Source organism: Numida meleagris, unplaced genomic scaffold (genome assembly GCF_002078875.1).
Source record: "Numida meleagris isolate 19003 breed g44 Domestic line unplaced genomic scaffold, NumMel1.0 unplaced_Scaffold252, whole genome shotgun sequence".
Classification (NCBI taxonomy): domain Eukaryota; kingdom Metazoa; phylum Chordata; class Aves; order Galliformes; family Numididae; genus Numida; species Numida meleagris.
In genome coordinates this window covers 156,536-183,286 of record NW_018364327.1, presented here as the reverse complement: position 1 = coordinate 183,286, position 26,751 = coordinate 156,536, and the positions used below count along the sequence as shown (strand labels likewise).

General features: G+C 39.7%; 1 protein-coding gene across 4 annotated transcripts in view; it reads right to left on the bottom strand.

The window, feature by feature from the left end:
• KHDRBS3 (KH RNA binding domain containing, signal transduction associated 3) overlaps nt 1-22,870 on the bottom strand; it is a 79,909-nt gene extending 57,039 nt beyond the window's left edge. For 3 of the 4 annotated variants that reach the window (XR_002433929.1, XM_021382603.1, XM_021382605.1), the window contains exon 1: nt 22,367-22,869. Coding sequence is in view for 3 of the 4 variants with exons in the window: in XM_021382603.1 (XP_021238278.1) it covers nt 22,367-22,454 (88 nt within the window). In the remaining variant the exon portion in view is untranslated. Of the gene's footprint in view, nt 1-22,366 lie in introns of all 4 variants that reach the window. The other variant, XM_021382604.1, reaches the window with a different exon arrangement.
• Nucleotides 22,871-26,751: the final 3,881 nt, after the last annotated feature.

Here is a 26,751-nt window from a genome sequence, read left to right as displayed (position 1 = left end):
AGAAGAAACTCAGGCCTCCTCTTCTGCAGACTAAACAACTCCAGTTCCCTCACAGCTGCTCTTCCTAAGTCTTGTGGTTCTCTAGTTCACTTAACCTGAAGGCTTCTGAAAGAAGAGTTCTCCCCAGCTATACTTTCAAATCTTCTCGGCAAATCCCTAGAAAATTTAATCATACAAATTCTAACAGTGTACACATTTGGGAAGATCCATATTCTGTAAAGCAATGTTCCTCTAGTGTTCCTTATACTGCAACACACTCAAAAAAAACTCTGAATCTCAGTACACAGCCCTGCCACACGGTGACAACTGAAAAGTATTTCAACAGCTGAATCTCAGCAACAATGGAATTTATGTGGGTTTATGGAAAGTTAAATTGAAATTCATTTCCAGATGAAATTGAGACTCAAATTTTAGAGAGCATGATGTTCCCACTCATAGAAAGCAGGTGAATGACGTGTTAAGAATTCTGAATCTCTGAATTCATCCAGTCCTGAAGTGCAGTACTACTGCAGTACTCTGAAATATAAATGAACTAGTTCCAACACCTCCGCTTCCTCATATAACAAGGACAACGAGGGTAAAGCTCTGATTCTTTTGGATAACAAGATCAGACACTCAAAGGTTTATGTTTCAAGAGTGCAAAACAAACTATGACATGGATTTTTAGCACTACAGTTTGTACACGCTAAGTATAAATACTCAAAGCTCAGAACTACGCAATCAGAAGAATGAAGATCTTTAGCAAGATTTTATACCATTTACCAAATAGTAAAATTGTAATAAAAAGAGATCTACTCTTATGACTGAAGCGAATACAACTATAATAAAATTTAATATTAGGACGATAAGTTGTTTAGAAAAGCAGAATAACACAATTTGACTGCATTCAAGATCCAAACGCTACAAGACAGTGCATTAGTTCCATTCTGAACCAGATCAGTGCACACAAGACTCCCAGTAGTTAGACAGATACAAAATCATCTTTAGACATTTTCAGTAGCTATAATTACTGATAAAGTGAAGTCATCTTTTTACAGTAATCTAAGCTCACAGAGTACAAGTTCCTTTAAGATTCAAATTCAGAAGTTCATCATGTTTTTATCAATGGGTAGATAAGACTAGAAATTCATCTTCTCCTGCAGAGAACACATTACAGCATGGTACATACTGCAATCCTACCCTGCCCACCAGAACAATTTTCATTTAGAGATCTAGGAAATTCTAAATTGAAACTGTGAAGTTGCAAACTAATCCTTGTTAAAGGATATTCATGGAAAACACTAATAACTGTGACACAATTCAATGAGACGTTTCAGGAACATTCGGAGGTCTCAGACTTAGAAGCGTTTAAGTGCTCCGAGTGAGGTCCTAAAAATGTCTCAGTAACATTCCACAGGTGACCAACTGCATAAATTCCTTCAAAGCTCAGTAGAATGTTACTCACAATTCCTATATCTTAGCTCACACAATCATTTGAGTTTGGTATTAGAAGAACTTGTTGATGGCAACCTCAACGCAATATTTACTCATGATTTTTATTTACTTAAGACAATAAGATTTAAAAGGTCATAGAAACAGCATCTTCTTGCACTAATAATCACTCAACATAAGGCGACCAATAAGTTTTGAAAAAAATTCGTCTGAAGAGCTGTTTTAGTATCTCCAACAAGCTATATACCTTTATTGACTACGTTAAGAACAGTTATTCCCATATTTACTCTAATTCCCACTGCTCAAAAAAGCTTCCATTTGATTGAAGAAGCTACTGAAACTCATGAGATGGACAATCAACTGTTAGCAAAATGGATTACATTTTCCCCTACTTTTCTTCAAATTCAAATGAATTCTTTTTCTTCTCAGCAGCCATAAAGTGCACTGACATAGCTTTAGAAAACAAGAATTTACTCATTATTTTCAAATTAATCAAACCAACCTAAAACTTCTTGGATGTTCACTGAACTACTGATAAAAGTAAGAGCAAAAAAATTTACCACAGATTTTCATTTTTCTTCTGATTTCATTACACTCAAAACTAAGATGAATACGAAATAAAATTAAGCATTAGAATTAAGCATCGAATCAGATTTGCACAAGTCACTTGCTATATATCATCCACGTACATGAAGCTCTAGATAATTAGGGAAAAATCATGCCAGATCACATAGTAAATCCAATCAGATTTCCAAGGTCAAATGGACAGGAAGATTTGCTTTTTCTTAATCCTTAGATTACATTCACTGCTGCTTAGCTATATGAAATAATGACATCTCTGAGATCACAAATAGTAAATGAACATGTGATTAAAGCTTTTCCTAATACTAGATATTAAAATCCCATGCTCTCAGATCAAGGATACAACTAATGCAGTAGTAGAGGAATTTAGCTGGATGAAGAAATAACTGCATGGTTTTGTTTTTTGTGTGCATGTGTTTTGTTGGTTGTTTTTTTTTGTTTGTTTGTTTTTTGCTTTACATCTAATCATAGCAGAGATCTAAGCAAGGATTACTTCTCAGTTAATTCACCAAACAACATTGCTAGATACATTAGATAATGACAAAGTAGAATTGCTTCATGTTAATCTCAAGATAGAATTAATCTTCCTATAGAAAAATGACAAGCTAGAATTCCAGGTCCCTCTGCTAAGTCAATCTAAGTACCTGCATGTAATGCAAAATGACATGATAGTGTGTACTTGTCTCTCATAAATCAATTTGAAAATCAATGCAAGACAAAATGCCAAACTGAAAGTAAACAAGTGCATCTTGCATTTATACTTAATACAGTGTTTACAAAACAACAGAAACAAGAATCGGCTAAGTAAGTCTGGAAATCCTTAAGGAAGGATATCACTTTTCCTCTGATTCAGGAGTTTTACTAGACACCTTATTAAATCAAAGTTATTTCATTAATTTTCCTACTTCAGATCAGAAGTAGGTGAAGAATACAAGGTTAAACTTCTAGGACATTGAAATGTCTTCAGAAAACAGGGTGCTGATGAAAGTGCACTGTAGTTCCACTAGAAATAATATTCACATTCATTTCCAAAATCAAAATATTTTAAGAATGTTATCGTTTCTGAATGCTCTTAAATAAGGGGTGATGGCAAAAAATGCTGAAGATGTTTTGGAAGCTACTAACAGCACAACAGCATACTATCGCATATTCTAAGCAGATCTAGTTCTGGACTCCCCAACACAAAAGGGACATGGACATACTGGGTAGAACTGTTCTGCCTCGAGAAGAAGGTTGGGAGTGATCTTGTAAAGTGAGGATGCAAAGAGGATGGAGCCAGGCTCTCTTCAGTAGTGTCTAGTGCAAGGACATAAGACAGCGAGTGTAGATTGGAAGTTCCAATTTACTCTTCCAATTGGAAGTGAACTGGAAGTTTGCCTTAATCTTCACAAAGCTGTGTGGATGACAGCACAGCCACAGGTTTCCCAGAGAGGCTGCAGAGTCTCCTCAAAAATCTCTAAAAGCTGCCTGGACATGGTCCAGGGCACCCTGCTCTGGGTGTCTCTGCTTGAGCAGGGGGTTGGAACAGACGGATCCAGAGATCCCTTCCAACCTCAATCATTCAGTGAATATCATCTTGTGAAAGCTAAAAAAAAAAGAAAAAAAGAAAACAACCTTTGCTACTGGCCAGATAAAATACTGATCTAGACGGACATATGGCCTGACAGTACAGTCATTCCTTACTCTTTCACGTTGGGGAAAAAAAATAAAAAAAACAGTAAAAAAAATAGTACTACACTTCAGCTCACTACGTTGCATTTTTATACAGACCTACATTAAAGAATACACATAAGCTTTGAGAAAAGCAAGCTACGCAAGGAGAAAACGAGTATTCTCAGTAGCAGCAGAATTTCAGAATACTTTAATGTAGAAAGAACAACGACAATATCATCTGCCCAGTTTCAAACGTTCTACAACTGTTCCAGCATAGAGCATCATTAACTACTTCTGAAGCAGCCCTTGGGATTAAAAGACTACATTTATACCATATGTGAAGTTCTCCAGCATTCCATACTATTTTTCTTATTTGAAAATTTTCACTGTAACAAATCTACAGTCGAATTGCAGGAGATTTACATTTTAAGGTTACCAATTCTGAAAATGCTGGCAAATGCAAATTTGAGAACTAGAGTAATCAAGAAAATGAAAATAGCCTCACAGACTTCAAAATAATGGACAAGTATTTGTGGTATGGTTACATCTAGATCCATTCTGAATGGGTACAAAAGACTTGAATGAAAAATACTATAAAACTGTAAATATTCAATGCAGCTGCTCTACTATTGTACCCATCCACATTCATTATTTCATAAATTCCACCCATATTCTTCAGTCATCATTTTAGTACTTCAAAAAAAAATGATTTTTAACACAAATTTAGCCTCAACAGTTGTTCATAATTTGGAATTGGTACAAAATGAAATATTTCAATCCTGAACTGTGTGTAAGAAACATAGAAATTTATTTTAACAAATTACATTACAAACATTATTACAATAGGTGAATTCAGAACAACCATCTTTCTTATGCCATTGCCGTTGTAAAAGCAATTGACAATGAATCTGATTTAAATATACAATAAAATGAGTGGTTCATGCTAGAATGATGTCTGCAATGTTCAACATACTCAAATTAATAACATCCACATTGAAGGACTTAAACCAATCTTGGTAATAAATTGCATTCACAGGCATTTTAAGTTCTCTTTTCCAGTCTGAATACAACTGTCTGCACAGATTTGAAAATACATTTCAGTCACCAGTATGACAAATCTGAATAGGCTTTTTATTTATGCAATTCAAAACTAATTGAACACTTATTACCTTCACACCAAAAATGCGTATAGTAAAATTTATTCGGACTTATTAATGTTGAAACTATTGTAAGAGAAGTAATAACTAAGATATTAGCAGATGTTCATTCAGTCTCAGCTCAGAAAACCAAGGTGTAAACATAGGCTTCAGCCCCATAGTCCCACACCACTTCACTGAAAATTATTTATCTCATTGTGAGTAGAGCTTTGGAACTCCTATAATAAACTCATATAATATATATATAATATTTTTATTATATATATATAAACTCATATAATAAACTATAAAATTGGAACTATATAATAAACTGCAAAAATTTCCTAAATGATTCACCTAATGTTGACAATTTTCTTCAAAGAAGAATGCTTGTACATAGGTAGTTCAGAAATCCACTAACTACAAAAATATCAACTCCTTTGTTCAATGACTTCATAAAAAATTTTGAAGGCAACTCAAATATACATACCCTATGTGGATCACTTTGAAAGTAATGCCTCCTATTTATTTCCATGGAAACTACAACAAAGAACACAGTAACACTATTTAATAGAGCAAATTCTCAGCTACAAAACTCTATAGCAACGTAGTCACCACCACTAGCTATGCGTTTTCACCTCCATACTACACTCGTAAAAATCTGCACCAGTGGAGGTGATTCACTGTTTCACAGCTGGTATGACAGCATCATTGCTAGGATAGTCTTTCTCAAGCAGTCCACCTTTCAATGTGATAAGATCCACTCCTCGGTCTCCATAAATGTTTAGCAAGCATCAGTGAGTATCAACAGGTGCAATTTTTTTCTGCATGAAGGAATTCAATGACACATCTTTGCTTCACACGCCCTTCTGTGTTAGACACCATTTTGTCAGACTGTCCCTCTGCTGCCATCTGTCACACAGTAACAAAATGTAACTGAATACTGGTGGGAAGGTTCAACCTCTACTGCTATAACACCAACATTTGCCTCTGATGTTGCGGACCAACATAATAAAATAGGAGGTATTACTTTCAGAGCAGCCTTCATACATGTGACATAAACAATACCTAATACCCTACACAAGGTGAACATACTGTACTATCATGAAAAAAAGACTTGATTTCCATGTCCCTCTCTGCTTCAAAAATGTCTCATGTTGCTTCCTAAATACTGGAAATAACACTGGTACTTGAGCAGGGGATTGGACCTTCTGAAGTTTCTTAAAGCCTCAAGTATTTTGTGATCCTGTCCTCTATGTGAAAGTTTTCTGAAAAGTGACCCTTGCTGCCTTGTGTTTATCTACTACATTTACCATACAACAGACTGCACAATTCTCTCAGCAAATATACATGTATATATTATGCTTTCATATGATAGCACAGGCTGTCCACAAATAACGACTGACAAAAGGCAAAGCTCTGGAAGCCCTCTGAACTACCTAGACGGTATGGTTAAGAACAGAGGTATTAATATTAAGTAATCTTTATGTTTAGAAGACTTGCGATATTTAAACAATCATCCTAGTCTAATTCCCTCCAAAAGCAGCGTGTGCAAACGTGATAATTTGCAGTAGATATAAAGCTACTTCACGTGCAGATTTCAAATATAAATTGGTAACTATTTTAATTCATAAAGGGATCAGAAATACAGATCATCTTATGACTTAGGGCATAGTGCTTACACAAAATGAAGTTATTTTATACTAAGAGTTCTTACAAAAAGCTTTTTCAACTCTACCATTTATATGCATGAACATGATCAGATAACCCTTGGACAAGATTTTACTTGCCATCTTGATGAGTTATCAAGGACCCCTATTCTTTCTTCCTCATTATATATATTGCACTTTAATAGAATGGACTTTTTTTACTGATTCTTTTGACACCATTCACAAGAATGGAAAGCATAAAATAGACCTCATCTGAAAAGCTGAACACAATGTACAGCTTTTAATATGCATAAATCACAAGTCAAAATATTGGGATGTTGAAACAGTTACCACTTAGCCACAGCACATCTGTTTACTAAAGACTGAAGCACACAGAGAAGCACTACTTGATCCCACATTTAAAGCTTTTTAGGGCACTGGCAAAGACCTCTGAAGTCTGCTGACAGATTTAAACAAACTACATTTAATACTTGAAAGATACCTGTGCAGCAGTTAGTCCAGCATTAAGCAAGATTTATGCAGCAATAAACAAGAAGTATCATCTTCCCTTACTTCTTCAAAAGACATTTTCAGAAACTCTAGAGCTTTGCCAGCAACCCCCATCCCAATTGACGGAAGGCTATGGTACAACCTCATGCAGGTATCAGCAATATGCCAGATATGCTATTGATAAATTCTAATCAGTACTGATGGATTATGGGAGTCAATATCATTTAACATCTTCAATAACTTGGATGATGGAACAAAGCGAAACTTCAGCAAGTTAGAAAACAGAAATATTATTACCATAATTAAAAACTGGGAAATGTGATTTAAATACCAGAGCTCTGATGCCATTAAGATGTACCTTGACAGGCAGACAAGAACCTCATTAAATTCAAAGGGAAGCACAGATCCCATATCCAAGGAGGAAGAGTTCCATGCACCATGACAAAATGGCAATCAATCATACAGAAAGCAGGTTTGCAGAACAACTGACATGGGAATCTACTGAATGAGCTGAACGTGCACTTGCAAAGGCCACCATCATCCTAGGCAGCACTAGAACAGCAGTGCCAACAGTTTTAGGGAGGTGATCCTTCCCTTTTAACTCAGCACTGCTATAACCACATTTACAATAGAGTGTTTCATACTGGGCTACTGATTACAAAAGAGAGAGAGAGATACCACACAAAGTCTGCTTGGTATTATACACGAAGTACTTGAAAACAATCTGATAAAACTCCTAATTTAGAGATGTTTAAAACCCAACTGGACTATATGCTGAGAAACCTGCACTAGTTGCTGATGTTCTGAGAAGACTGAGAGGGGCTCTCATCACCTTTTGTGATGAGTGGGAAGCAAAAGGATGGGGCCAGGCTCTTTTCAGTGGTGTGCAGTGGCAGAACAAGGAGCAACAGGCAAAAATGGGAACACAGGAAGTTCCATACAAACACAAGGAAGAACTTCTTCACTCTGAGGGTGACAGCACTGGAACAAGTTGCCTAAGTCAACAAGTTGAGAGAGGTCATGGAGTCTCCTTCCCTGGAGGTTATCAAGACCAGCCTACATGCCTACCTGTATGACCTGCTGCACAGAGCCTGCTTTAGCAGAGAAGCTGGACCTGATGATCTCCAGAGGTCCCTTCCAATTCCTATAATTATGTGATTAGTTGGATGGTTGCAATCAAATTGTTGTGGAGTCTAGTGACAAGTGGCATTCCACTGAGGTCTGTACTGGGAGTGGCATTACTTATTTCTCAAAAGCATGGCAATAGGACTGAGTGCTCCCTCAGCAAGTTTGCTAACAACACCAAACAGCGTGGTACAGTTGACACACTAGAGGGAAGAGATGCCACGCAGAGGGGAATGGCTTGAGAGTTGGGCTTGCATAGATCTCATGAAGTTACAGATCATCTTGAGTGAGATAACACGGCATATGCAGTACAATCCGGAGATCAGGCCCAATCAGCTTGGGTTCACGAAAGACAGGTCCAGCCCAAACAGCCTTATCTCCTTCTACAACCAGGTGACCCACCTGGTGGTGGAGAGAAAGGCTGTTGAAGTAGCCTACACAGACTTCAGCAAAGTCTTTGCCACTGTCTCCCACAGTATTCTGGAGAAGCTGGCAGCCTGTGGCTTGGACAGGTACACTCTCTGCTGGCTAAAGAACTGAGTGGATGACCAGGCCCAGAGAGGGACAGTGAATGAGCTGATGAGGAGCTGTGTTCACCAGGGTCAGTAATGGAGCCTGTCCTGTTAAATATCTTTACTGACAATTTGGATGAGTGTATTGAGTGCACCTTCAGTAAGTTTGCATATGATACCAAGTGGGGTGGGAAGCGTTGATGCGCCTGAGGGTAGGAAGGCCCTACAGAGGGATGTGGACAGGCTTTGATTGATGGGCAGAGGCCAACTGTATGAGCTTCAACAAAACAATAACAAGATGTAATGCTACAGGCTTGGTGCAGAGCAGCTAAAAAGCCATGCAAATGAAAAGCCTTAGCAGGATTGGTCAAGGCTCAGCTGAACATAAACTAGCAGTGCATCCAGGCAGCCAAGGCAGCCTAGGGCAAGTTGGCTTGTATCAGAAACAATGTAGCAAGCAGAAGTAGTGAGGTTACAGTTCCCCTGTACTCAGCTCTGGTGAGGCCATGCCTTGAGTACTGCTTTCGGCCCCCCTCTTTGAAAAAGACATCAAGGCCCTGAATAGGGTCCAGAGAAGGGCTACACAGCTCCTGAAGGGTCTGGAGCACAAGTCTTATGAGGAATGGCTGAGGGAACTGGGACTATTCAGTCTGGAGAAGGGGATGCTCAAGGGAGACCTCACTGCTCTCTGCAACTCCCTGAAAGGAGGTTGTGATGAGGTGGAGGTCAGCCTCTTCTCCCAGGTAACAGCAATAGGACAATAGAGAATGGTCTCAAGTTGCACCAGAGGATGTTGAGATTGGATATTAGGAAAAATTTCTTCTCAAAAAGAGTGGCAAAAAGAGTGGCTAGGCATCAGAACAGGCTGCCCAAGGAAGTGGTGGAGTCACCATCTCTGGAGGCATTTAAGGAAAGGATAGATGTAATACTTCCAGACATGGTTTAGTGGGCAATATTGGTGGTAGGTGGATGGCTGGACTAGATGATCTTAGAGGTCTTTTCCAACCTTTATGATTCTGTGACTCTTAAGTTCAGCAAGGTCAAGTACAAGGCTCTATACTTCAGCTGAAGTAAATTGACATATACTTTGTGAAATTTTAAAATACTATAGTTTTAGTGGATTTATGGTTGGTTGTATGTGCCACAGGAAACAGCTCTAAAATATGGCTTCATATCTCTTAAAAATATAAGTGTTAAGTGTGATGCCTCAGTTTCACCACTGTTTCAGAAACCACATTATCTTATATAGCCATGTGATTTATTTCAGAAATGTTACTACTTTCACTTCAATTTGGCTAAATGGTAAATCTTGCCTTCTACAGAAAACAGTTTTCCTGTTGATGATTTTACCCTTATGGTTGTAATTTCCATTGTTGGAACACAAAGCAAGCAACACACTGAAATTTAGTGGGATGATTCATGTGTCAAGTACACCGACATTCAAGGTGAGACAAAACCAAAGCTGAACTGGTCATACTGGCTTGAGATTTCAAGGAGTGAGTAATGCCAGAAAATGCCAAAGCTACAACTGACCACAGCCACCTACCTGCCCTGCCTACATAAACCCACAGATTCAAGTTCCTGTTCTATCACTTCTGTCTGCCAAGAAACAATATGGAAAGCACAAACACCAAGAACCTGAGGCATCATTACTTGGTGATTCAATTACATTTACATTTCTTCAGAACTAGAAAGGAAAATTCTGATGCTCTCATTTTCAAAAAAAAAAAGTAAGGTATTTTCTAAATGAGAGGGGAAAAAAGAGCTGCCAAAACCAAGTGCTTCTATTCAAGAAATGCAAGGTGTGGCCTTGTAGAGGATGAAGGTTAGCTGAGAAGAAACTCAGTATGTTATGTTAAACTGTTCTGTTTCCCTTCTGTAACAGTGTAAGAACACATTTGAAAACAAAAGACCAAAAAAATCATAATGTGTATTTATTGTCTCACAAAAGCATCTGTAAATAATGGTCCTTGTATTGAGATAGCATGATCAATACATTAATGTGTGTAAGTTTCACACCTCACTTACCTTAATTCACTGACAGTATTTTAGAACAAGTGCAGGAACAGCTGATTTAGTTATTGTTTTTCTAACTATAACGCTTGTATGTGCTGCTTAATATAAAGCTAAAAATAAAGGCTCTTAAACTGAATAGGATCAGACTGCCCATTAACAAAAAAACTGGAAAGAACATTTAACCAAGGAAAGTTTAATTTCTCATCAAGGCATCAACAGAAGTCATCGCAAACATTTCCGCCAGATTCCTGACATGAGGGTTTAAATACTTAACAGTCAGTGTTTCAGAGAAGAAAAATAACCGAAGTGTTAGACTGAAAATCCACTGGATATAGATGTAAACAAAACTACATTCTCAGAATTAATTTTTATGATAGCATCCATTTCTGAAGCTAAACACCTAAACAGGTTATTATTCCTACTTACTATAGCTCAAAAATATGAACACAATTCTTAGTAAGAGCAGAGGCAGAAAAAGCTTTTTTTCCCATTAGTTTCGTATAGCTTCCATTTTACCCCTTACATAATAATTCTATTGGCAGTACCCCTTGACAAGAAGCAAGGGATTAACTACATAGCCGGCCAGAAGCATCTATTCTCTTCAATCTATTTTTCTGAAGAGGCCATCTGCTCTTATTTCTTAATTTCATGTCCTAGCTTGAAATCGCATTCACTATTCTGTTAGGATTTCAATTAGTTGCATGTAAAAGTTTCTACCATGTCAGGATGGCTGCCTTGAGGATGAAATGCTCTAAGGTAAAAAAGGGGAAAAGGGGTTATTAGCAAAAGCTGATTGACTGTAATTTATACAGCTCAAATAGCTAATTAGTCATCACTGGAGTGAAGGGAAAATAACCCTCTCTAGCATTTGTTTTATTACAACACAGCCTGACATCCAATACCGACAAGTGTGTACAGCCAAGTTATAAGGTGCCGAACTTGAACAGAAAAGGGATCGCAGTTGTTCTATCACAGCTCTTTTCAGATGATTGCTCAAGGATTTCAAACCTGCTTTGGTAAGGGCACCAAAACCTCCAAATGACGTGCCAAAAACACTTCATAAAAATACTGACAAGCTATCTCCACATGATTAGCACCATTTGCATGGACTTAATGAATAATGAATAGCTACTTCCAAAGAATTTACTCACTGTAAACTACAGGTTTGAGCTCTACCTAGATATCACTAATATCCTTCTAGCCAAGACAGCCAGCCACTGGAAGCTCTGGTCATTGCTTTGAGTACATAAGCAGAAGAAAACAACGCCCTGAGGACCTACTAGTTACTTAAGTACAGCAAATACATTATGTTAACAATGCTGAGCATACCCACTGAAGTCTAGAGAAACTATGATTTACTTGTTGAAGGCAGATCATATCAATTTCTCTCTATCAGATGTATTATTTTAGTAATCATTTGTTCAGAGTTCTCACGGAACTCATCTCAACCAGCTACTTGCCACTTATGTGATAATGAAATACACATCAGCATTTTTAATTAACCTTATACTGAACTGCGAACTATTATTTGGTGTTTCAAACAAGGCCCGTTATTTCAGATGTGTAAATTTTTAAGCGCATCTATGAACATATGATTTATAAATAACAATGATAGTTGCCCTGCACTCTCCATTTAATCAGTGATAATTATGTGATATTCTAAGAGCTTACAGTTAAAAGGTTTGGTGAAGCGTTACTCTTAAATCTCAATTTAACACTTACCAAATTGGCCTAAGCCTTACTAGTTAAAGCATACATCAAGAGAATAGCACAGGTCAAAGCTATTTCAGTTCCCATCTACAACTTAATTGCATTTGGAAACCCCGAGTCCCAAGTAAAGCAGCTCTATTATAACGTCAGCATGCAGTCTGTATGTAAGCCTCTGCTTGTGATCAGTGAGCAAAGAGACAGAAGTCTATGGGACAGCAGAGCAGTCAGATGCAAACAATGCTGTTTCAAAGCAGGCCAGTTAGAAGTTAGAGCCTTTGTACCCTGAGCATCAACTTTTCACATTTACATAGTTAAACTGAGTCATATTAACAAAATGATTATAACAAAATGATTACCTAAGCACTGAAGTCTCATTTAACCATACGCTGCCTTTCTTCAGGAGGGACCCACATTTCCAGAAGCAGATAGAACATGTTCAGCTACAAAAGTCATGGTGCCAGATGAACACCGATGGCATACAGCACTCAGGTTCAGCTCCCTGCTTTATTTGAATAGGACCACCATCACTTTCCCAGTTTTGTTCTCGCACAGCAGCAGACGCTCGTTAGGCTAAATGCCGGCTCCCCCTGCTGACACGCTGTCAGTACGAGCTACAGCAATGCTGTCATGCTGATGATATGCGCTGAATCTCAGAATGTTGTTGAGAAAAAAGCTGTAAGTAACAACTGCATGATGGCTCTAATACTTGGTGACTGACCGCTAACAATACCATTTCTTGATAGAGGTACAGCAACCAAAGAAGTTACCTATTTTCAAAGCTACTACGATACTCCTCAGTTATCCTATAGCAAATCCTACTGGGGAACACTTCTTTCCAAAGTTCTCAGACTAGCATTTCATAATCACCTGAGAACCCCAAATTGAAAGAAAAAAGCGAAGGCTGGAAGTGTTAGAAATATATTCATTCCCTCAAGCATTTTACTGTACTCATGAAATTCCTGATATGTGCTTCACACGGACTTAACAGGTTTCTGCAGTAAAACATGTTTCAAAAACACAAACATTAAGTTTTAAGATACAAATCTTCTGTTGCATGCTTTCACATAGTAGGCTAATAAAAACCTTTATTTTTTCCAGACCACAGTGTAATAAAAAGTGTACGCTAAGCAAAAAGAATCTTTAAAAAGGTGCTGAATAAGATGAATAGGATCACAGTAATACTTTTCAGACTTCAAGTCCAAGAATTAAGGACCACGTTTCACCTTCCAGTCTGTGTCTAGGATATGATTAGGAGAGCACTAGAAAATATTATCTAGAGCTGGAGGTATCACTGCAATAGCAACATATCTGCTGTAGATCCTCCACTGAAAGTGAAGCAGATTAGCTTCAAAAACCAGGATCTAAACAGAGGAACTGAGTCAAATGATTCATAAGAAACTTTGAGAAAATTCTCCAACCCCCACAGAACATTTGGGAAACCCTCGTAAGACATCAGAGCTGAGTTCCACGTGTAATTCTACCCTGAAAACAAGGCAACTTGCTCCTAAAACCAAAGCAGGCTGGAAGTAGGCATGAAACTATCAGATAATTAATATAGCGAAAAACCACTCTAGCTTTCTGAACTTCTTTAACTGTAACAGAGTGAGATTGGAAGGGACCTTAAAGATCATCTTGTTCCAACCCCCCTGCCATGTGGACAGAGTTGACAATAATAATGTTTAGTTATGCTTCATATGAAGTGATTTCAAAATGGTTGTAACAGTTAACTTAAGCAAAATGGGCCAAACTTTCCCCTATTTCTGTGCATACATATCTATCCCAGTAGAGATTTCTTATGTAGAGAAGAAAGCAGCTTTGACTTACATTATATGTGTAGAAACTAGTCTCATCTGTAACAGCAAAAATCAGAGGAAAAGACCAAAACATGCATGCAGCAGAAGTCCCAAGGGTGCAGAGGAGTGACAAGTCCTCCCATCACATTGGGAACAAACTAATCAGAAAGTCATTAAAAAGAAATTCCTTTGGTTTCTGTATTTTTTTAAATAATACCACTACTATCCCAAAACAGGAGAAAAATACAGCTAAAAACATTAAACATCTGCTTTCAAAAGCACAGTTACTGTTCCTGGATGATCAGGAACACTTCAGTACAAATGCATTTACACAGAGCAGTCAATGAATGCAGCTGAATCTTCAGTGTCAGAGCAACAACAGCAATTTTGATTTCATTCTAGATCTGCCTAGTCCACAGAAAGGAATCCTCCCCTACTGATTATTCCTTTTGCACAGCCCAAAATTCACTGATAAAATTGAGGAAAATTAGTAAACTCTCAAAGGATTTGAAGTTCAAGTTTTTCCACTATCACTGCACTATACCAGGATCAGCACATTAATACTTCTAATACAAATGGAAATTTGTTAAGTGCAAGAGCAATAGGCTTGCTGGAATTATTCCTAGTTGTTTAGCACGTATCTTGATATTGGCAGTTACCTGTAATAACCCTAAAAATCTAGTCAAGACTGAATGTCCAGAAATGCATCTATTTTAAAACAAAGATGTTAAGAAACCATTTATTTTTAGTGTCTTATTTAACAGCTAGGCACCCAAAGTTAAAATACTGTGCTTCAGTTCTCACTTCATTTTCTGCTACACCTTTCACAACTCTGAAGGGTCTCTTTGCACCTTTACCTCTGAGGAAGCAGTTATGCACACAAATTGCAAGTTAATGATCATTTTCACAAACAAATCAGAGCAACAAGAAGATTACAGACTTTTTATCAAGGCTGTAATATATTTTGTAGGCTTTTCTATGATCTTCTTGAATGTGTTTATATTAATTTTGAAGTTAATTATGCACTTGGAACTTCTGCTCAGCTAGGAGTATCTAACTTAGGTCATTCTCAGAACTACCATCACTGCTATGTAGCACCCAATTTGCAGAATACTTTGAATCCTTAGAGTTGGAAGGGACCTACAAAGGTCATCTAATCAAACTCCCCAGGGACACCTGGGGAACAGGGACACCACAGCTAGACAAGGTTGCTCAGAGCCAAGTCCACCTAACCTTGAATGCCTTCAGGGACACAGAACCCACCACATCTCTGGGCAATTTGCTCCAATGCCCGACCACCCACACTGTAAAAGACATTATCCTTATGTCCAACCTAAATCTCCCCTCTTAAAGTTTGAAATCATTTCTCTTTGTTGCATTACAACCCTGCTAAAAAGTCTGTCCCTCTCTTTTCTGTAGCTTCCCTTTAGATACTCAAAGGCCATTCTCAGGTCACCTCAGAGCCTTCTGTTCCCCGGTCTGAACAGCCCCAGCTCTCTCAGCTTGTCCTTATAGGAGAGGTGTTCCATCCCTTGGATCATTTTTGTGGCCCCCCTCTGAACACACTCCAACAGGTCTATGTCTCTCTTGTCCTGAGGACTCCACATCTGGACACAGTACTCCTGGTGAGGCCTCACCAGTACAAAGCAGAGAGGCAGGATCACCTCCCTCAACCCACTGGTCACGCTTCTTTTGATGCAACCCAGGATACAGCTGGCTTTCTGCCTGTGAGGACATGTTGCTAGCTCATGTCCAGCTTGCCATCCACCAGTACACCCGAGTCCTTTTTGGCAGGGTTGTGCTCAATCCTCTCATTCCCCAGCTTATACTGATAGTGGGGGTTGCCTCAATCCAGGTACCAGACTTTGAACCTTTTTACTTCTCAGTTACCTATCTTTACAGGTCAAGGAAACACCTAGATTGAAAAAAGTCTTCAAGATCATCAAGTCCAATCATCAACCTGACATCTCATCACTTAACCACGTTCTCTAGAACACACCACATCTCTAGGCATGGAGACTGCACCACTTTCCTGGACAGCCTGTTCCAATTCTTGACCATCCTCTTTTCTTCATATCCATTCCAGATCTTTCCTGGTGACATTTGAGACCACTTCTCCACATTTTGTCACTTGAGGAAAAAAAAAAAACGACAAAACTCTCCTCACTGCAACCTCCTTACTGCAACCTCCTTTCAGGTAGTTGTAGAGAACAATGAGGTTTCCCCTCTTCTCCAGAGGATACAATCCCATTTCCCCCAGCCACTCCTCAAGTTTTGCTTTCTGGTCCCTTTCACCAGCTTTGTTGCTCTTATCTGCAAACACTCAATAAGACCACATTCTTGTTGTAGTGCGGGGCTCAGAACTGAACACAATATTTCAACTGCCTTCTTACTAGTGCCACATACGAGACAATTCCTTCCCTAGTACTGCTGGCCATGCTGTTTATGATGGAGGCCAGGACACACTTTGCCTTCTTGGCCACCTGGGCATGCTGGTGGCTCACACTGAGCCAGCTGTTGCCTCCAGGTCTTGTTTTGGTTGGGCAGATTTTCAGCCACTCTTCCCCAAGCCTATATCACTGCATGGGATTGTTCTGACCCAACTGAGGAACTCAATCCTTAGCCTTGTTGAACGTCATGCAGTTGGACTCTGTCCAGTGATCCAAGCTATCCAGATTCCTCCACAAAGCTATACTACCCTCAAGCAAAAACAGTCCTACTCAAGCAGATCAGTTCAGTACTTTATCAAGATGCACCATTTGCCCAGAGTGTCTATCCTTAATTTTCTATCACTATTAATAACAAACATTAAGCTCAGCTAAGAACAGCCAGCCCATTTACTGTAAGCTATTAGTTACATCAGTTACCAGCTAATCCATTTAAGGATACTTTTTACTGGAATTGCTCAGTGTTAATTAGTAGTCATGCAGTACCACACTTCATAAAGACCGCTCAACTCCGAACTCTGGTATTTAACTCCTCCAAAGAAGGGCTTGACTTTGTTTCTTAATCACACCCCAATTTGAAATCAGACAGAGGGAACTCAACAGCCACAAATATCAAATCGACTCTAAGTACATGCAAGTGGAGTAGAGCAGGCCATGGGCCAGAAGAGCAGCCATTCAATGTTGTGACTTCTCTGATTTCTCCAGTAAATAAGTGCTCAGAAGGTTACCATTTTAATTTGCATGGATGGTGTCGAAAAGGATTGAAAGTGACAAACCATGTCAGCTTAAATTTGAAACCTTTAAATTTGATCTCTCTCATTGACTGCCAAAGTAAGTGTGCAAGTGAATTAGAAGTCAGCTTTGGTCTCGATGTGATCATGGGTGAGCAGCTGCAGGCTAGTCATGCTTCAGAGCAGATGAGCCCAGGGTGAAGTATGTATGATTATCTTTAGCTGCATTTCCCAGCTTCACTGTTAACATGACTGGAATACCTGATAAATCAATTCTCCTGCCTTTTAAGAGACTAGACTCAATCCTAATTGTTAACAAGCTACAGCTTTCCTAGGGCAGTTTCACTGCAGAAAAAGCAATGAGCCAACCACAACAAATGTCTGCTTCCGAAGCGTTAGAGTAGAGAAGATATAGACTGCATGAAACAAGAGAGACAGACACTCTGATGGCTTCTTCAAGTTCTTACTACTTTTTAAGTAATGTTAAAAAAACAAACAGAATCTAAGTCAGTCTTGCTTGTTTTTATGGGGGTGCCATCAAGCCATACCCATTCATATTTCTGAATTTCTCTTGCATTATGCCTGCCATGTAACCACTGTAAACTTTCAGACTATTGTTTTGAAATCTGATTGCTAGAAGATAGAGTTTCTGCTTTCTAGTAAACCGCCAGGAATGACAACTTACACGGCCTTGGTCTGAAAAAATCTTTCAGTCTGAAGCGTGTATTACAAAATTAACTCATTCAAGATCACTTGGAACATACAGAATCCCATCAGCTTTTTTCCATCTGCTTTACAAAATGCCTATAGCCTTCAAAGAGCATTTTGCCAGTCTCCAAGAACTCAATACTCTAAATGAGTTACTTCTCCTTTGCTTGTGGAGGCTGCAATGAAAAACAAATGCAATGTGAAGCTGTACAGCAGTAGAGGATGTGCAGCACCATGAGGGATTGGGAACTGAAGTTACCATGCATGTTTGTCCTATGTCATGTCTCTCCTCAAAGCAGGAAGATGACTCACCAGCAAACAGATTATTTATATCACAAAGTAGGCCTATCAGTTCACAAAAAGGTGCACTTGATAACACATAGAATTCTAATTTTTCACAGCTCATTTGTAAAAAAAAAAATTAAAGAAAATCCTTAGTAAGCACCCAGAAACTCTCACATCCCTGGATAGATTTATTCAAAATCATTAACACCTATGGAAGCATAATAAATTAAGTTCCTGCTTTAACAATTTTTACAATGCAGGCACAGAATAGCTATAAACATAAGGTAGGTTAATATTCTCTACAACGCAGGAAGCCAGTACACTTCTCACACGATCTATCTTCCCTGATTTTTAGGAAGGTACTGGTTTTAAGAGATGTCGATTTGATCGCTGAACTCATGAAGCCTTGGACACAAGTCAGCAAACCTGTGCTGATCACACACAGTCACATGGCTCAGCATAGTGATCTGGCATACAGCTAGCACACACAGCCATCTACTGATCAGAACGCTTGTTATTCCTGTATATCTTGTTCTTGACAGGAATTTAAAGGTAGCCTTGCCAACTGAAGCAATACCTTAAGTCTCAATATAGCTAAAATAATATCTTAAGGGAGAATTCCTGAAGTCCATCCTATGTCGAAGTAAAAGCCGTCTTTCAGACAAGGCTCTGATGCTCATAACCTCTTAATGTAAGGATTTCAGCTACCTTAACATTAATTACTGGGTTCCTTCCACCTAGACATTTAACATTACATAAAACAAGCACTAGACACCAGTTTTCATATCTTCCCATTCCAAAACATTCCCCATATCAACATGTTTTTAGTGAGTTTCTGGCAGCATGCATTCTCACATCCTTTACCCAACATTCACAAAATACTTGCCAGATCAGCACAGGTCCATAGGAGGATGACAAAAATAAAGCAGCTCTTATCTTTTACATTCTTACAGTACCATTTGTGAAGTTATTACAATCAATGATACACTTGAGTATTTAGAAACACTTGCATGCAGTGTGAATAGCTTTCAAAAAAAATACTGCAAAGTACAGCTACACAATGATAAAGAACTAGCTTTACTTCAGAAGTATCACTTTTACATTCAAAAATAATCTTCCAGTTTTTGCATATAAAATGAGTAGCTGACAGTTGTAACTTGGAAAAATACAAAGACACATAATACATATACCAAATTTTTGCTCTTTCACAGAGCTGTATCTTTCCCAAGGTTCTTTGCTTACAGAACCTTTAAGATAGTAACCAGGCAATATTCCAGTTCCCATTGCCTGGTACCAGCTGCAAATTGATCTTACTAGGATGGACACAATTATATATGAGGAACATGCCTGCTTCCAACCTATAGCGTGCTTAAAGGTTAACAGAAAGAAATCATTTCTAAAGAGACTTAATGTTCAAGTATACAAGTAAACCTAATTCACAGCGGAAAAAATAGTCTAGTCTCCTTCAAAAGATTCATATTGCACTAAAATTTAAGCAGTAGTTGAATATATCAATACTCTTTAAAGAAAAATCATTAACAGATTTTGTGCCCCAAAAAGGACAGTCACCAAATGCTTGAACAGTGTTCAGCACCTATCAAAAAAATCAGTATTGCAACAGTACTGCAATATACTATGAAGGAGCAATGATAAATACTACCTTCAGTTTTAATGCTTTCAAAACGCTGAAGATTTTTATTAGGGCAAGGGGAGACAGACACCTCAATTCTGAGAGATCAGCAATACTGCCTATAAAAGTATTCCGGAAGCATCCTAGCCATCTCTGTATTGTTTTTCAAGTGACTCCTCTGAAACAAGAAAGCATGTCAAGCTCTTTCTGTATCATTTACAATTACATAATTTGTATATATCCAAATTATAGTTTGTAATTACAAGCGTATCTTGCAAATGTGTCCACTTCTGTGTGAAAGCTGTAATTAACAGATTTTTGAAGTCTATACACAGACCACTTTTCCCTAGCCTAGAAGCTGAATTTCAACATGGGTAGTTATTTCAGCGATTTGGCTCTTTTGTCTAAGCTGAAGTGCGGGTGCAGCATCTCAGGAAGACTGGGGAGTTCAGCCATAGAATTCTCATAAATCAACCCTAAGTTTCTGAAGAAAGTTGGCTTACTTACAGTATTTCAGTTAAAGCAAATGCAAATCCTAAGTGTAATGCTATTAAGACACCAAAACACCATTATGTAATTAAGCTGGTTATTTTAAGCACTTAAAGCCACTGCTAAGATGTTCTCACACACCTAGGCTAAGCTAAACTTTGAAACTTGCTTCATTCTAAACGGAGAAACTAAACCAACTTTGGTTTAAAAAAAATAGACAAGCCACTTCATTTGCCTTACTGAACTATCACACAAAGAACTCACTGAACCTGACACATGAAGACCAAGGAAAAACTGTACACTTTGCCACTAATAATCGCATTCACTTAACTGTGAATATCAATTGAAATAAATGAACCAGCCACTGATAAAGTTTTGTTAAACATCTTTTCTCAAAATCATGAGTTTCCCCACTTCTATTAGCCAACCCACCTTCCTTGGTTCTTCAAGAGTACAACTGCCTAAAAGGGTTTTAGATAGCAGTTACAGAAAAACATGCAAAGTGTTCAGATTTAATGCAAAGCTTCCAATGTAAGCAAAAAAAACCCAGTGAGACTTAGAACCATGTCCATCCACTTTTTTCCATGGAATACATCACTTGTTTTTGAGCTACAAATATGCAGGTAGATACCAAGTATTATATGATGCAGACAGGTAGATGTTTCTGCCTTTTAATTGCTCATTCAAATGAGAACTACAAAAACTAACAGTCTAAAAAAGTAATGATTCTACAGTGATAACTGGAGAACAGTACGTACTTCCGTAAGTAATACTTCAAATAATTTACATACTTCTGTAACTTAAGTCTGATTGTATGAATTGTGTAAATGTTCCACCATCACTGATTTAAAGTAACTTCACTAACTTGCAGCCTTAAATTCTCAGCCATCGAGCTAGCTTTTAGCATTTCTTTAACAACAAACATGGAAATAGAGAGTTGTGTTAACAAAGAGCTTTCTCCCACTATCAGTGGCGCTTCTACCAACGCAAAATTGGAATAAATAGGCAAAATATCAACAGCCCAAGGGCAGGCAGCTGCAAGTCACATAGTGTAAGCATTCCACAACTGAAACTAAAAGTATGTCCAGAACATTTTGGACAGCAGTTGAGTGTCCTTCAGATTTAGAGATTGGCATTTGCAGCCGATTACACATCAAGCAGCATGTCAATGCACTGGAAGAAGCCACACTGATTTAGCCCTATCCCTGTAACGTGCAGTACATCACACAGCTTGGCAATCACTTCAATTGAAGCAAAAATCATTTTGCTGCCATTGAGTTACGCTGGAAGACCAGTTCATAACTAGCTTCACCCCACCATCCCAAACACTCAATAGCGTTTACCTATTGAGCAGCACCCGTAAATCTGGAGATGTGTAATGGGCAGGTGATTTACACGAAGCCACACAGCCTAAGTCACATGGCGCTGCTTTTCTACTCAGCATTACTGAAACAAAGAGCCAGCACGATCTGACATGTCAGAGGCAAAGGGATCACTCCTGATTATCGGGAGCTGCACGTTTGAAAAGGAGCACGTTTGCTGTTTTGGGAGAAAGCAACCGAACGCATTGTTTGCTTCTTAATATTGGAGTTACAGAAGCACGAGTTCCGAGACAAAGATGTAGGTGCGTGACAGTTGTCCAGAACCTACAACCAGTAAGCTTTCACGCTGGAGCACCTCGGGGTAAATGAGGGAAACACCTAAGGTGTTAACTGCCCCAAAACTTCAACAAATCCTACACAACAACTCAACTTGGAATATACTATAAATGAAACAACGGAAGATTATCTCAAATCACCCCGGACCGGAGCATGACTGCGGGAAGCCGGCCCTCACCGTCCTGTGGGCAGGACGGGGGTGCGGAGCCGTGCAGCACCTCAGCAACAGCCGGGAGAGAGAACCAACGCAGCGCGGAAGGATGGAAGGAAGGGGCCGCCGCTCGCCCGCCGCGCCCCTCACCTTGGTTGACCAGCCGCAGGGTGTGCGTGAAGGACGGGTCCAGCGAGTCCTTCTCCGCCATCAGCTCGGGCAGGTATCTCTCGTCCATAGCGGCCGTAGCGGTCCCGAGCGGCAACGGAGCGCCCGCGGGGAAGGAGACGGCGCGGAGCTGGGTCCCGGGCGGCAGTAAATCCTCGGAGGCAGCGCTTCCCCCCGGCCGCCTCCCGCCTGGGGCTGCGGGGACGCATCCAGAGGGAAGCGCCGCGAGCCCCCGGCCGAGAGCGAGTAGGGAAGGGGACGGCCCCCCGGGCGCGGGACGCAAAGAAATCCCTCAGTAGACGCGCACGGGGCGGAGGAGAGCGGTTAAAAAAGAGCTCTGAGAGCCGCTGAGCCCAGCTGGGACGCGCCCCTCCCGTGTACCCGCGCGCCGAAGAAAAACGTGTTAAAAAAAAAAAATAAACACAGAGACACCCGGCGCCGAAACCAGCACCTCCCCGGCGCTGCGCCGACTGAGCGAGCAAATCCCGCTGTTCCAGGTCTAAATACCCCCGTCAGGCCACGCCCCCCAGCCGCGCGAAGCCACGCCCCGTACCCACATAGCCACGCCCCGATGCGTTGCTCCGCCCCCGCCTCTTCCCCATGGGCGGTGCTGCTTCAGCCCCCTTCCGTGTCGCCCCACCTACTTCGGTGACGACTCCCATTGGGTACGTGGGCTTGTCAGTCAGGGCGCGGCCACGCGTTGCGATTGGTGGATACTCCAAAGCCCCCGCCCTCACCCCCCTCCCTCTCAGCGGGCTGGGCGGGCTGCGGTGGCGATTCCTCACGGGGCGCGGTGCGGTTTATCTGAAGGCGAGAATTTTGTTTTTTAAATGAGAACTAAAACCACGATTTTAACTTTTTTATCCCCCAGACAGCAGTCATTCTGTTTATGCAGTGACAAAAGCCCGTGGAAATGAGAACATCTATGCTTCTCTGTAACAGCACAAAAGTACCAAATCACTGAAGACAAAATCACGATGCTGAATTTTGGAATCACTTTCACCCGATAAGCTGCAATGAAAACGCCACTAAAAGTGTTTTTTCTCTGTGGTGATAATCAAATCATTTCATGCTGGCTTTTGTATTTTGCACAAAATAGATTTGCAATGCGTTTTGGTCATATCCTGCAAGGTGAGGAGAGAAAGCCCTGAAAAAATGTGTGTGAGAAATCACTCCGAGTTAGAAGCAGAGGTTAAGGCTCCTTCCTGAGAGCTGCGTGTGCTCTTTCACCCTTAAAACAGAAGACAGCTTGCTTCTTGTTATGTTTTATGGACTGGAATACCTCATAAAACAATGTTTGCTGTGCTACAGTATAACATCTGCTTGATTTACATTCCCTTTCCAACCCTTCCAAATAAATCTGACCCAGCAGTAACAAGAACCAGAAACAGATTTACAAAAATATATTCTTGAAAATTCTACTGCATTACATCAAACTTATCAGACATACAAGCGTACAACAAACATGCAAGCAACTGCAGAAAGTTGGATTGCAATGAGTGTTTTATTTCAGTCTCCCATTTACATCTTATATATATATATAAAAAAAAAAACCCTGAAAGGCAGCCATCTGTTGTGAAAGAGGCAGACACACACGAAGGTGACACAGGACAATATGTAGGAGTGTAATCTTTATTGAGTGACCCGGAGCAAAATAATCCCTACCTTTGCTAGTAAAACTAAAAATGTATTTACAGTCCCTCTATAGCAAACAGACCCTCAGAAAGAAAAGTAGATACGTTATAGAAATGGCATAAAACACAATGTGCTTTTCTTGGAAAAAGTCATATTCCTCCTGGTAACTGATTAAGTAAACATTTGATGTTTCTGAAAACCACAGTAATTCTTCCCAAAGTATAACAGTTCTCCCTGACATAAAATATAAAAAGACGTACTGGATGACTGTAGACTTGTTTTTCACCAGGTCTATAGTAATGTATGAAGTGTAAAATTACCGCATTTTATCCTACTGTTGAAACTCAAAACTTGGACATGAGAAGTACTGTACGTTATTTTCTCAAGTGAAATTCACTAGGATGTAATAAAAGTAGGAGAGGACAGAAAAGATGGGAAATGCAAGCTACAGAAAGCAGCTTAGGATATGGTTACCTGGAAAGCCTCCTCAGCATAGTTCTTACTGTCCAAAAAAACAGGAAGCACCAAATCCTTAAGGACTGATTGATTCCTGCTGCAGAAATCTCTAAAAAACAGGAAAACCAGCTTGATTAAGGAACTGCCCAGTAAATATTAGCTTTACTTTTCATAGAGTCATAGAATGGCTTGGGTTGGTAGGGATCTCAAAGATCATCTAGTTCAAACCAAGTTCCAGTTCCAGTTGCACAAATGCGTACAAGACACAAGTCTGAATTTTCAAAATTCACATTTCAAATGTTTTTACAACTACTCTCCAACAGTAAAATAAATAGAATTTTTATGCTCGTTCACTTTGCTGTCTATATATGTGCATAGTAGTCTCAGAAAATTATTTTAGTAGGTGTGTATTGGTCAGGAACCAACATCAGAGTAACGTTTCTTAAAGCACCAGTTATCTGACCTGGCAGTGTGTCTGTCTTCACATGCAAAAATGGTAGAAGCCAGAATTAATATCCACATGTAATAGTAGCATTAGGACATTTTAGTACCCTTGCTATCTGCAGTGCAATTCACTTCCTTACTTCTTGTATCTTTTGACGCAGACAGAAGGACATGTTAGAACTGTGATGTGTGTGAAGAGGCTCTAATTGTGCTGCATCCTCTCTCTGGTACCTAAGAGTTTCAGTATAACTTGTTGGAGGTACATTTTCCATATTTGCTGGGTCAGCAAAACAAGCAGTATTTTCAGGATTAGGTCTTTGTTCCTAATATTCTAAGTACACCTAAATATTCATGATCCTGCCCGAATTACTATCCACTCATTTTTATTTCTTGGCTGGTGTTGTTTCATTAATTCAATGATCTTATCAATCTACTGCTGACCACGGTAGACTTTACATAGCTTTAATATAGCTCTTACTTCTGATTTACTGATTTGAAGCTCAAACCATAGCAGACTGCTAAGAAATTATTATTTGAGCCTTCAGCTCATTGAAATGCATACAGCTGAACACCTATAGAAGCAGGGTTTATTTTAGGAATAGTTTGTCACAAATATCTAGTGAATATGTCCTTGATATGACTCACCACAGTTCTGATTAGCATGTTGCTAAGTAGGTGTTGGCTTCCTTAGTATTCCAATACATCAATTGTCAATTTCTATTAGGCATATTGAAATTATCATTGAACCTTTTTTCTCCAGTATTGCTGTGGCTGATTTCTTTTTTTTTTTCTCTTTTACTTGCACTTGGTCTAAAGTACGAAGAAACAGATAAACATACTATTAATGAATCACAGAATCATAGAATCATTAGGGTTGGAAAAGACCACTAAGATCATCTAGTGCAACCATCAGCCCATCGCCACCATGCCCACTAAACCATGTTCCTCAGTGCCACATCTATCCTTTTCTTGAAAACCTCCAGGGACGGTGACTCCACCATCTCCCTCGACAGCCTGTTCCAACATCTCACTATTCTTTCTGAGAATAAATTTTTCCTAATATCCAACCCGAACCTCCCCTGGTGCAACTTAAGGCCATTACCTCTTGTCCTGTCGCTTGTTACCTGTATGAAGAGACCGACCTCCACCTTGCTACAACCTCCTTTCAGGAAGTTGTGCACATATCATGCAATGTTTTCAAAAGCTTTCAAAAGCTTTGAAACTCCCTAGTCTGATTCACCCCTCTGATTACTATCCTTTACTGATAGCTCAGGCTGGCAGTGATGAAGATGCTCACTGAGAAATGCTCACTGAGAGCAGCCTAAGCGCTATCAAAGGGGACTTCAGGAAGCTGGAGCAGTTAGTAGATAGAGCAGGAGTACAGGTGGTGTTTTCCTCTGTTTTTTTGGTGGCAGGGAGGAACACTGAGTGGACCAGGAAATCCCATCTGATAAATACATGACTAAGAGGCTGGTGCTACCGCAGGAATTTTGGCTTTTTCTACCATCGGGCAGTTTATTTGGCACGTGGTCTGATGGCTGTGAATGGGATCCACCTGGGTCAAAGGGGGAAAAGAACTGTGGCCCAGGACCTGTCCGAGCTCATTGACATGGCTTTAAACTGGGTTTGAAGGGGAAAGGGAGTGTTAGTGAGCCTGCCTATGACAAGGTGTGGGATGGCATAGCTAAGTTAGAGGAACAAGGTCCTAGTAGAGGCCTTCAACATGCTGCATCTTATGATGATGAAGGCAACAGGGAGACTAACTTCAAATACTTCAAGGGAATTTAGGAGTTATCCTCCAAGAAGGTGACAAGGCCAGCTACTTGGCTAAA